General features: G+C 45.1%; 1 protein-coding gene across 9 annotated transcripts in view; it reads left to right on the top strand.

The window, feature by feature from the left end:
- Positions 1-15,617, top strand: part of DAB1 (DAB adaptor protein 1) — a 400,428-nt gene that overhangs the window by 370,520 nt on the left and 14,291 nt on the right. For 8 of the 9 annotated variants that reach the window (XM_079101840.1, XM_079101839.1, XM_079101844.1 and 5 more), the window contains 3 exons: positions 1,458-1,520; positions 3,786-3,894; positions 12,029-12,577. In XM_079101840.1, coding sequence (XP_078957966.1) covers positions 1,458-1,520; positions 3,786-3,894; positions 12,029-12,577 — 721 coding nt within the window. Of the gene's footprint in view, positions 1-1,457; positions 1,521-3,785; positions 3,895-12,028; positions 12,578-15,617 lie in introns of those variants that run through there. The other variant, XR_013757496.1, reaches the window with a different exon arrangement.

The raw sequence follows: 15,617 nt of genomic DNA, 5'->3' as shown, positions 1-15,617 counted from the left end.
TTGTACACACAGCCTAAAGACATTTTATGCAAGCTATGCAGTGCTCCTGTGTTTCCACTGCAACCCATCACGTGGGGTGCAGTGTAGGATAGTTCACCTGTGACTCCATGTCAGTGCTTAGAAAGTTTGGGATTTTAGGCATTTTGGATTTGGGATGTTCAGATTAGGGATGCTCAGCCTGTACTATGGTCGATAACTATGGAAAGGAGATTATCATCTCCATCCTCCAAGTAGGGAGCAGGAGCTCTGAGGAGTTGCAGAGGTTGGAAGGGGTACCTCAGCAATATATCCACAGACATGGGACCTTTTCCAGAGCCCAGGGCTCATTTGTCAGGAACAAAGAATGTCCCTTTCTTTGTGTGAACCCTGGAACTCCAGCCAGGACCTGGTTAGAGCATAATTTGCATGCAGGGGACCTGGGTGGCAGGGCCACCGGACTCTCCCTATGCTATTAGTGATGAGTTTAGGTTTCCTCAATTAGAAGCTATCACTTAAGATCTGAAGATGAGTGGAGAGTGGTTTTTCCTTAGTGGACAGGTTTGTACAAAGTATGTAATTATGTCCTTCTCTTAATTAAGTCGGGCCACTTGATTCTTGGCCAGACACTCTCTGTGGTCTCTGAAGCTGGAAGTAGATGCAGATTAATTTCTAAGTGTATTTTAAAGGGATTCTTCTGCTGCTCTGGCCAGCCTTCTTGGGTGTTTCTGCATGATGGGCAGGAAGACAGATGTACAGTATCTCCCGGCACAAAGCTTCTGGTAGTGATTGATGGTGTATATGCTGGCTGTTTGGATGCCCTTCCTGGTATTAAATGAAATGTTTTCTTTTCCTCCAACTACATTTTCTTATCCCAAAGATGGACTCTTTCAGGAAGTGCGTATTTGACTGCAAACTCTAGATACAGAAAATTGCAAATCTGGCCCGACTGACCTTGATGTCACCCCTGTGAGAATCAGTTTATTCATCTGCAAAAATGGGGATAATGCTTTCTACCTGTTAGGGTTAGTGTTGTTGGGAGCATGTAATGAGAAGTGACCTTGAGATCGTCCCTGGTGTCCTTACGCATGGAAGACATTGTATACGTATAGGTACACTTCGGAGAGAGACCGGTGATGGAACGGTGGCTTGCCTTTACCTGCTGGGAAGGAGGCGGTGCTGGCCTGCAATGGTACATAATTGTGAAGTGCTCTTTTAGCTCATGGGAGGTGGCTAGTGGGTGACATTGACCAAGCCTGGATAAACAGCCAGATATACCACAGCAAGGTTTGAGTCCTCTGCTCCTGCATGATGGTAGGCTCTGTAGTGTTGCTCTTGGGATCGCGAGGTATGGCAATGACTAACAGGACTTACCGTTCATACTGTCAGGATGAAGGAGAGAAAGTTTCTCCTCATACGGTTAAAGCAGGTCTGGCAGTATCTGCTCTCCTGGTTACATTGTTATCTTTTTGTCTTTTCAGGCTGTGACCCAATTAGAACTTTTTGGGGACATGTCCACGCCTCCTGATATAACCTCTCCCCCCGTAAGTATGCATCTCCCTGTGAGCCCTTTCTGTTCTTTCCTCAGTCAGGAGAATCTGAGCCTTGGGTAAAAGAGGGAGGCCTGCTTGTGAATTTCAAACCTGTGTCACACGGGCAAGCTAACCAGCAATGCTGAGCCTTAATTTTCTCAGAGAAAATGAGAGAGAGAGGGAGAGAATGGAATATCTTTCCATATACGAAGCTTCTGTTTTAAGAAATAATTGAGACCATACATTAAGCAATTACAGGACATGGCCTGGGGGCTTGCTTTTCTGCTGGATTCGGAGAGACAGGAGTAAGATGCAGTTCCTGCCCACAGGGAGTATGTGATCTGGTTAGAACCAAAAATGAGAAATTCAGCAGGACACCAAACATGATCAGGCATCTATCTGTCTGTGCTTACCTGAGCCCCTGCACAACACAGGTGGCCAGCAGGAAAGGAACGGTCTCCACCCTTCCCTTTCCCCTTTCCTTCTTTCCTTCCTCTCCCTCCTGTGTTTTCTTTCCTTTCTCCCTAATCTGCTGCCAGGTAGCCTTGCAGACCATGACCTGTGCCCCCTCAATTTCTCAAGAAGCAGTGAATTCCCAGCCAGAGCTCCAGCCAGGGAATCTGAGCCAATGCTTGCAGGAAACAGAGATTTCAGGGAGCCCAGATTTGAAAATGAAAAGAAGAAAACAATTAAAACCAAAGCAAAATAGAAATCCTGTGCTGTATGCATTCCAAAGCAACCCTGCAGCCCCTGCAAAGCAAAGAGGGAGCTGGCCTCTTGGTTCCTCCCTGCCTGTTCCCGGAGGTGGGTGGGGAGCAGTCAGCCGCAGCTGCACTGGCTGAAGCTGCTGGGAGGGGAGTGTTCCTCTGGGCACTGAGCAGTGTGCAAACCCAGAGATGGTACTACGGTTCATTGGCGAGATGTGCCTCACAGAGAAAGGGCTGTAACCTCACCACCGAGAACAGATGGCACAAGACCCTGCTGCCCACAGCTGTCACCAGGGAGCCTAGACACAGCTGCCCTGCTCCCCACACCTGATGTCCAGAGCAACCACAGGGGGCGGGGGTGGGGGGCCACAGCTCCTGTCTCCAGAGAAGCTTTACTGGGTGGCTCTAGTGATTCTCAGCCTCTCCATTTGGGGAAAACAGGAAACTCAGAGTCATAGAACTGGGGGACAGTGGAGCTAGAAAGGTTTGAAGAGCTCTTCCGACTTTATCCCCTGTGTTATACAGATGTGCAAACCGAGGCTCTGGGAGGACATGTGACTCACACAGGGTCACGTGGGTGGAGGAGAGCAGTCCTTAAAAGTGCTTAACACAGCAGCTCATGGCTGTGCTTCTGGCCCTGAACCCTAGCACTGCCCAAATGGGTATTTAATAATCCTCAGAACAATGTCATTTGTCCCGCAAGCTGCTCATCTAAAAATGGCTTTGCCTAATTGCCAGGTTTCAGGATTAATTACTTGCCCCAGTCCATTCCAAGGGGGGAGGAAACCCAACAAGGATATTATGGCATCAGACTTATACTCCGTAGGCAAAAGCCTGCTGCAAACAGGTGTGGTCATGTGAAAACTATAGGAACTGCCATTTCTATTTCAGTACCCACAACTTGCCACCAGTTCCTGCAGCAGACCTTCTAGAATTCTGAAATGGGCCAGGCAGGCACTGGACAGTTCTCCACTGTGCAGGCATAGTTGCTTTGGTTTTCTTCTTGACAATGTTTACTTCCTTTTGCAAATGAAAATGTGGGCAAGATTCTAGGGGCACCAGGATACAAGGGCCTGTGCCCTGTAAGCTGAATTTTCCTTGTTCATTTTGTCAACACCTGGTAATTAACCACATATTACATGACAAACCCTGAACTGGCACACAGTAGGTCCTCAGGGGCTGTGTTTCATTTCTAAAGGATGACCTCTGAAGGGTGAAAGACCAGATACTAGGTGATAACCCAATGGCCTGAATGCACCCTCTAAGAGGTCAGAGTGCACATGAAGTCACAGAGAAGCTGGTTATTGTTTCTGAGCACCTACTGGATGGCTATGCTCAGTGGTTATGCTCAGTTATTTTATAACTTAATATAAAAGAATATTTCAAATGCATGATCTCTTTTAATCCTCATGGCAGCTCTAGAGCTATCATTTTCCCATTCCATAGATGAAGTCTCTGTCACCGAGTAAGTGGCCTGCGCCAGGACGGGCTTCTGTAGTGGCCCCGCCTCACCCCTGCTGCCTGCAGTGCGCCATGACTGCTCATGTGTCCCTGCCTCTCTGTCCCACAGACTCCTGCAACTCCAGGTGATGCCTTCATCCCGTCTTCATCCCAGACACTTCCGGCCAGTGCAGACGTGTTTGGCTCTGTACCTTTCGGCACTGCTGCTGTACCCTCAGGTAAGCCCTCTCTGCCAGCTGCCCTTGCTTTGGCCTCCACTCATTGAAGGGAGGAAGGCTAGATGGATCCAGCCACCGAATTATGCCAAAACATCTGTGAAACCACCATTCCTTCTCTCTTGCAGCTCCTCAGAACCTTGGTGAAGCTGCCCTATGGGTGGGGGCGTGGAGGTTCATACAAAGCTCTGGCATGCTGCTAGCTAAAATTCCCTGATGTCTTTCACCTGGAAGACTGTAGGTGACTCAGCTGGACAGCGTTGGGGTACATGGCACATACATAGCAGGGGCATCGATGCAGGTCATTTCCTCCATCCTCTTCAGCCAGAGGAAGGGGAGGTGCTGAGCAGGAGAAGAGACGCATCCAGCTCTCCTCCTGACACTTGATGGATGGAAGAGATCTGCCTTATTTGGTGCTAGACAAGGAAGGCATGGTTCCCATACAGGGTGGCATGGGACCCTATGGGACAAGAGCAAACTGCTGACAGTGAATTGGGAAGGTGATGGGTCTGAGAGATTTAGAAAATCTTTCTTATGTTTTCCAAATATTCCTTAAAACATAAATATTACTTTTAAAAGAGGGTAACTAGTAACTGTATCACAGGTGGGTCACAAATGGGTGGCCCCAGGAGTCATTTCCCTGGCAAAAGACACTCCAGCCAGGCAGCCAGACCACTCTACTTAGAAGTAGCCAAAGGTGGATTTGTTCTTTTCTTTACATACATGGGAGCCTGAAAGAGCTCTGTGTTTTCCTTTAACTACATATTGAAATCTGTGCCATTATCTTTCCTTCTTGACTTTATTCTTATAAATGACAGATGAGAGTTTGAATATTTTAGAATACAAATCTTCTTGTACTTTTTTTCTATAAATAATTACTTTTAATTACATAGTGTTAGAAGCAAATTCTTGCCACCAAATATAAACCTTCCTTTTATTGGAAACAAATTAAGAATTCATACTCTGTTCTGAAGTACAGTTATTCCTCATGAGCCCAGGGATCTTGATGAGCCTTCAGAAGCAGCAGAGGCTGTGCGTGACCATTTGACTTACATTTTAGAATCTGCAGGTAGCCAAGGAATGTATTCTTTGCTGAGTTTCCCGGTTGAAACTCTTTTTTACTCATCCCTGAAATGGAATGGTGGTGGTGGCTCATTTTCCTGTTCTAAAATGAGTATTAAAATCTCCTGGGATTAGTGCAATAGAAATATCATTTAAAATGAGAATAACATCTTCCATCAGAAATGTTCATGCTCCTATGCTTGAGTCTTCTCTTCAGAATCCCCATGTTTGCCTTTTTTTTCCCTCCTCATCTATAAAGATGCTGGGACAGATGATGGGAACTCTAGGTCCCAGGCTTACTAATCTTCAGGCATTGTCCTGAGTGCGCTGTCTGTGCCAGCTCCTGTTCTGGGTGCTTGGGGTGTGTCAGTGTACACGACAGGCCAAACCCTTACCTCCTATGCAGAGATAAGCAATAATATAAAAATGAGTCACTTACATAATATGTTAGAAAATGGTAAGGGATTATATATGGATAGAGCAAAACAGAGCAAGGTATGGGGGCCCTAGAGTCCCAGCCAAGGAGCTATGGTCAGGGGACCATAGCCTCTCCTGTGCCTCTCCTGCACAGGGGAGATGGCTCCTGTGCAGTGGGCAGGAAGGGGCACACGTCAGGGTCAAGGGTATTCCAGGCCAGGACCTACCCACACCTTCCTACCCCTCATTTTCTTCTATAAATGACAAGATGGTACTGTATGCACTTCATGTCTCTTCCTGTGCTGGTGTTCCATTTAAAGCACTCTGAAGACCTGTCTGGGTACCTGTCCCCTTTGTGCCTTCTCCCCAGCCTATTTCAGATTAAGAATTTTAGTCTCACTATTAGCCAGCCCCACTGCAAACAGTGGACAAGCTACTTCTTCCAGTTATTATAAAAAGAAAATTGATCAACTACATCCAAGATTTCAATTTTTAGAACATGAGTCTAAAACTAATTTCCATTAGCATATTTTTACTTTCTTACTCTACTTAAGATATATATATATGATATGCTTCAGTTGTGTTAAACTATCTTCCCCTTTTCTTCCCTCAACTGGTCTTAAAAACCCCTATAGCTATTACATTTTCATCTACCTACCACTGATTGCTGAGCCAGTGATAGGGAGACGGAGCCATGAACTGGGCTGTATCATACAGTGGAGGGCTTTTGAATCTGATGGGCAGCGTTTCCATCCTGGCTCAGCCTTTTTTGTTGTTGCTGTTGTTGCTTTTGTGTTCAGACAGGTTCTCACTATGTTGCCCTGGCTGGTCTTGAACTCCTGGGCTCAAGTAATCCTCCTGCTTCAGCCTTCTGAGTAGCTGGGGCTAAAGGTGCACACCACCATGCCAGCTGAACCACTTTAAAAAATAAGGTTTAGATTCCTGGACAAATTACTGAACCTATCAGTCAGACTTCCTTCATCTTTATATCTGGATTGAAAAAGTAATACTTACCTTGCAACAATATTTTGAAAATTAAATGAGAAAATAAAATTAAGCACCTTAAAAATGCTGGCACGCATAGATACAATGTACAATATGTTGCTGCTGTTGTGTTGTTGTTTTGTTATTATTATGACTTCTAAAATAGAATAAAATATGTTCTAGTCTACCCTGTATTTTTTCCTTCATCCTGGGCACCATGGACAAGATACTTGTATGAAAACAGGGTCTGCCCCTAACCAGCTATGTAATTAGATGATTGTATCTCTTGTGAGCCTCGAGGAACTTACCTGTACAATGGGGATGATCATATTTTGCTTCCTAGAGCTGTTGTGAGAATCACAGGGGTGAGTGCATGTAGTGAAACGTGTCTAACAGAGCCTGGCAGTGTTAACAAGGAGTCATTTAATAGATGTTTGCATGCTGCTCACCAGGGCACCGGCTCTGCGGCTCACCAGCTACGGCAAGTCTTCTTCTCCAGGAGCTGCTGTTCATCCCTACAAATGAAAGAGAGAGCAGTCACAACTGCCCTAGAAGCTTCTTGCAACAATCAGCCTCCCCCAAGTGTAAGCCTCACCGAGGCAAGGATTTCCAGGGACTAAAATAGAGTCAGGCACCCAGTAGATCTATTTTTGAATAATTGAATGAGTTGAACCAGACCACGTGCATAAGCGGTATACCATACAAATTCTATATAAACACTGAAATCCCTTAGTTTTCAGTGTGTTTCTTATAATTTAGTTTACTTTTTATTTTTATTTTTCCAAATAATGGGGGTGCTACCAGGAGCCAGCATCTGGTTATAAATTGCAATTTTCAACACTTTCAAAACCTAGCTGGAAAGCAGCAATGCAGGTGTTCCCTTTCTGTTCACAGCAAGGAGGTTTGTGATTAATCGGAGCTCCATGCATAAGCAGATGCTCCGTGGCACCTCCTTCCTCTGCTACTGCACGTTAATGAGCAAATGGTTAACAAGTTGTTAAGTGGCCACAGTGGCTCCAAGTGGCTCCCTGAGTCCACTGCTACCATAGTCCTGCTGTGGAGGTATCTCTTCAGACACTTTGCATGACACAGTGTGGCCAGAGAGCCTTAGCTCCCAGACCTAGAGAGAGCTCAGGCTGCAGGGACACCCCCTCCAAAAGTGGGACCTGCAAGCTTTCAAACATGGCACCCCATTACCCTGTGCTCTCTTTTTCTCTTCTGAATATCGTACTTTGGTCTGGAACAGATGGCATTAAGCCAGAGAGACATGCTAATAGCTCTCTCTTGAAAAAGTGTGCACAACCCATCTGTTAGCTCCTTGCAAAAGAAAAATGAAAAGATGGGAGGGGGAAAAATCCACCACCAATAAGGCAACCAACAGCAGAATCAACCAAGTTCACAGCACTTGTGAATCTTCAAGTTTCATTGTACTTCTGGAAAAAGGCAACACAGCATTGATCCCTCTATGGTTCATTCACCTTAATGTTGGGGCTTTCTCCAGTGTCAAGCCTTTATGGAGCTGCTCTTGTATGCCAAAACCATGCTAGGCATAGCGGGGACAGAGAAAAAAGGGTTCCTGCTGGCAGGTAGTGGCTTCTTGTCTCATGAGGGAAGACAGAATAACCAGGCAATTACAGCACCTGGTGTCGAGTGTCATGGCAGAGGTGAGCGCACAGAACTGTGGAAATTCAGAGAAGGACCAGCTGCACCCAGGGGGCAGCAAAAGCTTCCAGCAGAGGGGGCATGAACTGAGTCTCCCAGAGCAGACCAGGGCCAGTCACATGAAGAAGTTGGTGGTGGACCAGAGAGACAGAGACTGGTGGGCATTGTTTTCAACTGCTGGAAAGAAGATGCCAAAGAGGATAGGAATCAAAGATGGTGATGATAAAGTATGAGGGGCTGACCACCAAGGGCTCATAAGCCATGCCATGGCATCTGAGCCTTATGCTCAAGATGATGAGCACCATGCAGACGGTTCCTGACTTATAACTTATTTATAATGTTTTGACTTAAGGTTCTTGTACTTTACGATGCTGTGAAGGCAATACTCACTCATTAGAAAATGGACTTTGATTTTGAATTTTGATGTTGTCCTGGGTCGACAATATGCAATAGGGTACTCTGTTCTGACACTTGGCAGATATAGGGGGTCACAGTTCCTGGTCAGTCCTGCCATCATGAGTACCCACTACAGTGTACTGTGTTGCTAAGCTAAGATGTTTGGTAGGTTGAATGCAGCATCAACTTATAAAATTTTCAACACACACTGGCTTTACTAGAGTATAACCCATCCTAAGTCAAGGAACATCTGTATTTGCATTTTAGAACAATCCACATTGGCCCTGAGGAGGATGGAATGGAAACTAAGCAAAAAATAGACTGAGTAGAAACTGAAGTCTCCACCTATTCACCAAAGTTGGCATCAGGGCCAGGCTCATTGAAAGTTCTGGGGTTGGTCTCCACCTGTGAGACCCAACACCCCCCTTTTATAAAACATTTGCAATATTTCCTTTAATAACTTTGTATCATTCGGGGTTCTCTAGAGGAACAGAATCAGAGGAAGTATGATTACAAAAAGAGGATTTATTAGATTGCCTTACACAACCAGAAGCTGGATAGTCCACAATGGCTGTTGGTAGGCTGGAGAGATGGAAGAACCAGTAGCTGTGCAGTCCAAGAGGCTGAAGCCCCAGAACAAGAGGGATCAACAGTGCTACTCTAATCTGAGACCAAAGCTTCTAGAAACTACCTGGAGAATCACTGGCAGAGTCCGCTTTGGAAGAGTGAAGAAGCAAGAGTCCGATATCTTCAGATGATCAAGAACTCATTCAAGAAGAGTCAAGCTTGCATCTGCATCTGCTTCCTTGTTCTTCCAACTTTTATTTCGTCCTATTGGGCAGTACTGCCCATGCTTAGGGTGTGTATCCCACATTCCAATCATTCTTAGACACACCTTCATTGACACACCCAGAATCCTCTTAATCATTTGCATCTCTTAATCCAACCAAGTTGACAATTCAAATTAACCATTACAAACTTAAAATGAAATTCATAGATAACAAGGTAACCTACCTACACAGGTTTTCAAAAATCAGTACAATGTCCTCATGATAACATAAAGTAGAAATAAAAGAAAGCTAATGTATAATGAAAAACAGTTATTACTGTAAGGAAATACTCAGGCATGAGCATATAAGAAGATACAGTAAATAATCAGATGCACATACCTGTAAATAAAATCACCACTGGAATCTACAGCTACATGTGCAGGCTGTCACACAAGTGTCATGTGGGTTCAGCCACCCTGAGCAGTGTTCCTCTCAGGGACTGCCCTTTCCCCAAATGGTGGACAACTCCTGAGTGTTCCAAACAAAACAAAATACAATTTCCCCTCAATGTACACACTTGTTACATTCCTAGGAAATTAAGTACATGAAAACTGTGCAAAGAAACTGAATTTCCATGTAATTCAAAATCAATTCTAGGCTCAAATAATCATAAATAGGATTTGGAGAAATTCTGTGTTGTGTGCATTAACCCCATACTTTATAGGATGTCTACTGCCAATGCTGGGGGGCCCTGGAATGCCAATAGGGTCCACCTGCTCCAGTTACCATGACAACCAAAACCCCCATTCAAGTTTCCCTAATCATCTCTAGGGGGCAGTAGAGCTCCCATTGAGAAGAATTGAGCCATATCAAAGTAAATCTGAAAACAAGAAAAACAAAGTGGCAGAATTCTTCATCTGTCGGTACATTGGTGAAGCGATGTAGGCAAGTATCAAGTTTGAAATGGCATCAGCCATGCCTCTTCACCCTCCTCAGGGCAGCTGGACTGCACCATAAGGAGATTCTCTGTTTTATTTGTTGACATCTCTTCCTCTTTCCATAAAGGCATTTAATATTGCTAGATTAATCAGAGAGAAGCCCATGTTTCCTGTGCCTCCCTGGAGCCTTCTTTCAAGAGACACATGACATGTGGGCCAAATTAGACACCCTGCCAGAAAATGCCCAGGCTTTGAATATGAACTGGATCCCATATCGATCAGTTGAGGGACAGGTGGATCTGAGACTGGACCATGGAGTGAAGCACCCTGTACACAATTTCCCCAGGCTCACCAGAATTAGAGCCATGACCCATGATGTGATCAGTGGCACTGTACCCACCCGCCACCCCTCTGGACGTTGCTAGGATACCCGGCATCCACTCCTCTTCCTGTTCTGGTCTCACTGTACTGCACCTGCAAATTCCTCTGGCAGCCACGAAGACACGTGTTTTAAGAGGCCAGGCAAGCCTTGATTCTCTGCTCTCAGCTCTTTCTGGGTGGCCACTTGTCTCCCAGGCTCAGCTGCACAGGCAGGTGGTCATTATGCCCGCTGAGAAGCATGAAAACCCCTGAAAGCACATGGGAGTTTCCTGTGGGCCTGCAGTGTACTGCAGCATCCCATGGTAGCGACGTCCATGGACTGTGAAAGACGAAAAGTGGTCTTGGCCATCTAGTGGGAAAGGCTAGCACAGAGGAAAGAGCACTGGCTTTGGGGACAGACAACCTCTTTTTAGATCCTGATCTTACCTCATGCAACCCATGTGACCCTAAGCAAGTGGCTTTTCTTCTCTGAGCACCAATTTCCTCATCCCGAAAATAGAAATAATAATACGTACCATGCAGGGATTTTGTGAAGATGTAAAACAATATACTGGCACATTTTAGGTATTTAGTAAGTAGAAATCATTGCTGTTACTGTTATTATTGTAATAAAGCTCACCTGTGCTCCTGTTAAAATGTGTATATCTCTGCTGATAAGAAGAGTACAACTCATATTTGAGTACATGCTCTGGAGTTTTACAGTGTTCAACCCATACTACTGTATAGAGTACCCCTGGATGGACACTAATCTTCATTTTAGTTCTTTAAAATTGGAATAACAATGATAATACAGAAATAATACCCATAGCCACTATTTACTTCATGTCAGTTATATTCAAGCAAAGTACTAAGTAGTTTGTAGGCTCTGATTCAAACTATATTAGTAGCTGCTATTTACTGAATACTGTCTTGGTGTTGGGAGCAGTACTCCGCACATTAAATATGTCATCCCAATTCGTGTTCAAGTCACCCAGTGAGACAGAAGGTATCTTGTGCCAATTTTACAGGTTTATAGGCCAAGAAACGCTCTCCAAGTTACATAGATGAGAAGTGGTGTTGAAATTTTACCCTAAGCCTTAAAAATTTCACTTTGCACATGGCCTTGGTGCTGAGGAGGAAGGTATTATAACCACCAAAGAGCCTGACTCTCAACTTAAGCAATAGAGATTGCCTAGACTGTCCAAGGAGAGGCCAGGTCAGAACTCAGGCATACCAGCTCTCCAGTCTTCTGTCCCTTCTGTGAGACACCCGTTCCTGAGACTGTGAGGTTGGGAAGCTTTAACACTACACAAGCATTACTGTCCCCCAGGCATCTGCATGACTCACCCCCAATCGTTCTAGTTTCTGCTTAGGAATCATCTCCCTGGCTGGTTCTCTGGAAGGCAGGTTCATGGGATCAGGGACTTTTGTCTTATTCCTGTTGGCACCCAGCCCGGCACCTAGCCAGCGATGGATAGGCTTGTCAATCACTTAAATCTAGGGGTCTTCCTTCCAGGGTGGCTGACTTGCCTCTTTTCCCACTTGCAGGTTACGTTGCGATGGGCGCCGTCCTCCCATCCTTCTGGGGCCAGCAGCCCCTCGTCCAACAGCAGATCGCCATGGGTGCTCAGCCACCAGTCGCTCAGGTGATGCCGGGGGCTCAGCCCATCGCATGGGGCCAGCCGGGTCTCTTTCCTGCCACTCAGCAGCCCTGGCCAGCTGTGGCCGGGCAGTTTCCGCCAGCCGCCTTCATGCCCACACAAACTGTTATGCCTTTGCCAGCTGCCATGTTCCAGGGTCCCCTCACCCCCCTCGCAACCATCCCAGGCACGAGTGACTCCACCAGGTCAAGTCCACAGACCGACAAGCCCAGGCAGAAAATGGGGAAAGAAATGTTTAAGGATTTCCAGATGGTCCAGCCTCCACCCGTGCCCTCCCGCAAACCCGACCAGCCCTCCCTCACCTGTACCTCAGAGGCCTTCTCCAGTTACTTCAACAAAGTCGGGGTGGCACAGGATGCAGACGACTGTGATGACTTTGACATCTCCCAGTTGAACTTGACCCCTGTGACTTCGACCACACCATCGACCAACTCACGTGAGTGCCTTTTGCTTGAGATGTAAAACCCAATGACATGATGCCCGGTTCCTGGAAACAGGGCTTCTGGAGTAAGGGAACTCATCTCTGCACTAATCGGGGCTACTGTTGGTATGACTACCAGCCATCATAATAGCTGCCGATCCAGGCACCGATGATACGTGCTCTAGGTTTATTTTTAGACTCATAACCACGCTGATGACAAGTTTTGTTAGGTTTGTTTGGCAGATAATGGACCAAGTGGAGGAATGGAATGTAAGTCTGGTGTTTTCTCACCATGTCGCTCTGCCTCTCAGCTTTTTTGTTAGTCTGCTCCTTCATCTATTCATTCCTGTATGTTCCCGCTTGTGACACACACATGTTGGTATGGCTTATTGGAATGAAAATCAGTGGTAAATACAAATTCTTAGTATTTAGGAATAAGGTTTACAGATCAGAATAGAAAATTCAGATCAAGAGAAAATTTGAAGTGAGGTTCAGCTGCCATAAGGGCTTGTCCAGCTGTGCTAGAAGCTCAAAGCTTCTGGGAGTCTGAGGAGAAAAGCTGGTGGAGCAGGAAGTTCTGGACTGGGGACCTGTAGGTCATCTTTATTCCTCACTGGTTTTGTGCTTCGGGACAGGTAGTTGTATTTCTATGAGCTTCACGCTCCTCATCTGTCTAAGGCTATGGGCTATTTAAAGGATTTTGCACAGGTACTAAAACATAAACATCATAGAACTGGAAATCATATTAGCACATTTGTTAAGTGACTTTGTGCATGGTCCTGGCTCAGGTTCCTAATGTTGGTTTCTCCACCATAAGCTGTTTCTTAGGACAAGCATGTGGCTTCTGTGCGACTCAAGATGTTGGCTTGGAGGAGCAGCTTGCTTCCTTATAGGTCCAGTGCTCGGTGATTCCACCCCAGCCCTCTCCTCCCCTTCAGACCTCTCGAAAACAGATAACTGTGCAGCCCAAATCAGAATCCAGATACACTTGAGCACTCGCATGCTTGTTTGACACAATTCAGGGAAGGTGTTCTGGTGACTCAGCCTGTGCTTTGACAGTTGGGAAAGGGAAAGAAAAGGCTCATGGTACAGTGCACTTGGTGTTTCCATTACTGTCACTGGTGATACGGATCACTGCGTGGCCAAGACGTGAATAGTCAAAAAATTCTAATGTTAATACAATTAGATTGTGTCATTTCAGCCAGGTTCAGAATGCTGTTCTGAAAATGAAGCTTTCGATGTGTGTAAACAACCTACTGGCTCTTAGGCCACAGGTTTCACATGGTGGGGGCATCTCTGTTAACTCATATAGGGTTTCAATGAGGAATAATGAATAAAAAATGAAATGCTAAAAGAAATAACAGCCACGCATAAATGAGCAACCTTCTTTCAAAATCCAGTATCTCTCTTTCCATGGACTTGTATGCCAGCTACAAACCAGAGGGAAATTTAAGTTCTTCAAGGACAGGAAATGTCTTTTTATCATCCCTGCCTTTCTAGTAACGCGAGCGCAGTGCCTAGGGAGGTGTTTGGGAAAGGCTGTAGAGAATGAAACGACCCAAACAAAGGTGACTTAGCTCTAGTTGTGAATTAAAACAGGGTTTGCCACCTTGGTACTTTATATTTGGAACCAGATAATTTATTTTGTCCTAAGGGTCAGTCTAGCATGTTGTAGAAACTTTAGCAGCAATTTTAGCCTCAAATCACATGAGATGCAAGTACCCTTCATTCCTTCCCTCTTCTCACAATGGTCAAAAATGACTCGAGACATTGCCCTAATGCCTGAGCTTGAGTACACTGTTTTAGAGTACAAAAGTGTTCTACAAAACCTTCTAAAGATTAAGGTATACTTGCATAAACTAATCATGTCTCCCATTGATTTCACTAGGTAAGTAAGAGCAATATACCTGTCAGAGTTGGCAGCTCAGCCTGGGTTCTCAGCCTTTAGTGAGCAGTAAACCACTTCAAACACAATTCATAATCCAATTAATGTTTATTAAATGTCCACTTTCCATCAGGTATTTACATATAGCTTTAAACCCACGATAGCTAGTTTGTTCCCAAAGCATATCAAGAAACACTACAGACTTTCTTTCAAATGAAGCAACTTAATATTTTGTTTTTAAAGAAGATGAGTAAAATTGGTCTTTATCTCCCTTAGTGTTCTCTTGAGAATTTCGAGTGGAGGATTGGTTGGACCCAAAGTGAGCCTCAAATAGGAACAGAAAGACACATTTGGATGAACAGTGTCAAACAGTGCTGTGACACATTCCAGGGCTATTGTTTCACACTAGGCAAGCTACGACACCTCTCTGAGCTGTAGTTTTTATAACTTGGTGGGGAAAGGACACAATAGCACCTTACATTTGCCTACATCAGGGAGTCTAGAAATGGGAAGTGCCCAGCACTGCATTTGACTCATTGGCACATTATGAATAATAAAAGGTTTGAAATAGCATCACTATTCTACAAATAGGTTCATCAGGGTAAAAGATACACCCTGAGTTTTACAATCCCTCCCTGTCTGATAAGCTGCCCGATTTTCTAAGTTCTGGAATGCTACCACAGGATGGTCTTATCAGTGCCATTGAAATTCAGCTATTAAATCAGTATCACCTCCTTACTTAGGGTCAAGTCAGGGGGACTGGTCTTTTCTATGCCAAATTAGAAATTACTAAAAGTGGAGTCATTTCCAGTACATATTGGTTATAAAGCTGGGAACAAGGGGGAGGAGGGAAATGAGAGAAGGGTCATACAGTAACCATACTTTCTTACAGAATCAGGTACCAGCTGTGAAGCTGCCATCAGCCACATCCATTCTTCCAGATCTCTGAGACCCTCTTTCTTCAACTTGTGTTTATTGACTATTTACTGCATGCCAAGAATCAAAGCCTGGTTCTACCAGTTGCTGTGAACAAATAAGCAAGCTTCATTTTCTGTACCTTTAAAACTAGGATAATGTCCACATCAAAGAGGCTCTATGAGGATCCGGGATAGGGTCTGTATAGTTTCTAACAATGTCTGACACAAAAAGCACTCAATGAATGTGTCCTCT

The sequence above is a fragment of the Sciurus vulgaris genome (genome assembly GCF_902686455.1).
Source record: "Sciurus vulgaris genome assembly, chromosome: 1".
In the NCBI taxonomy this organism is placed as follows: Eukaryota; Metazoa; Chordata; class Mammalia; order Rodentia; family Sciuridae; genus Sciurus; species Sciurus vulgaris.
This window is presented reverse-complemented; position numbering and strand designations above follow the sequence as displayed.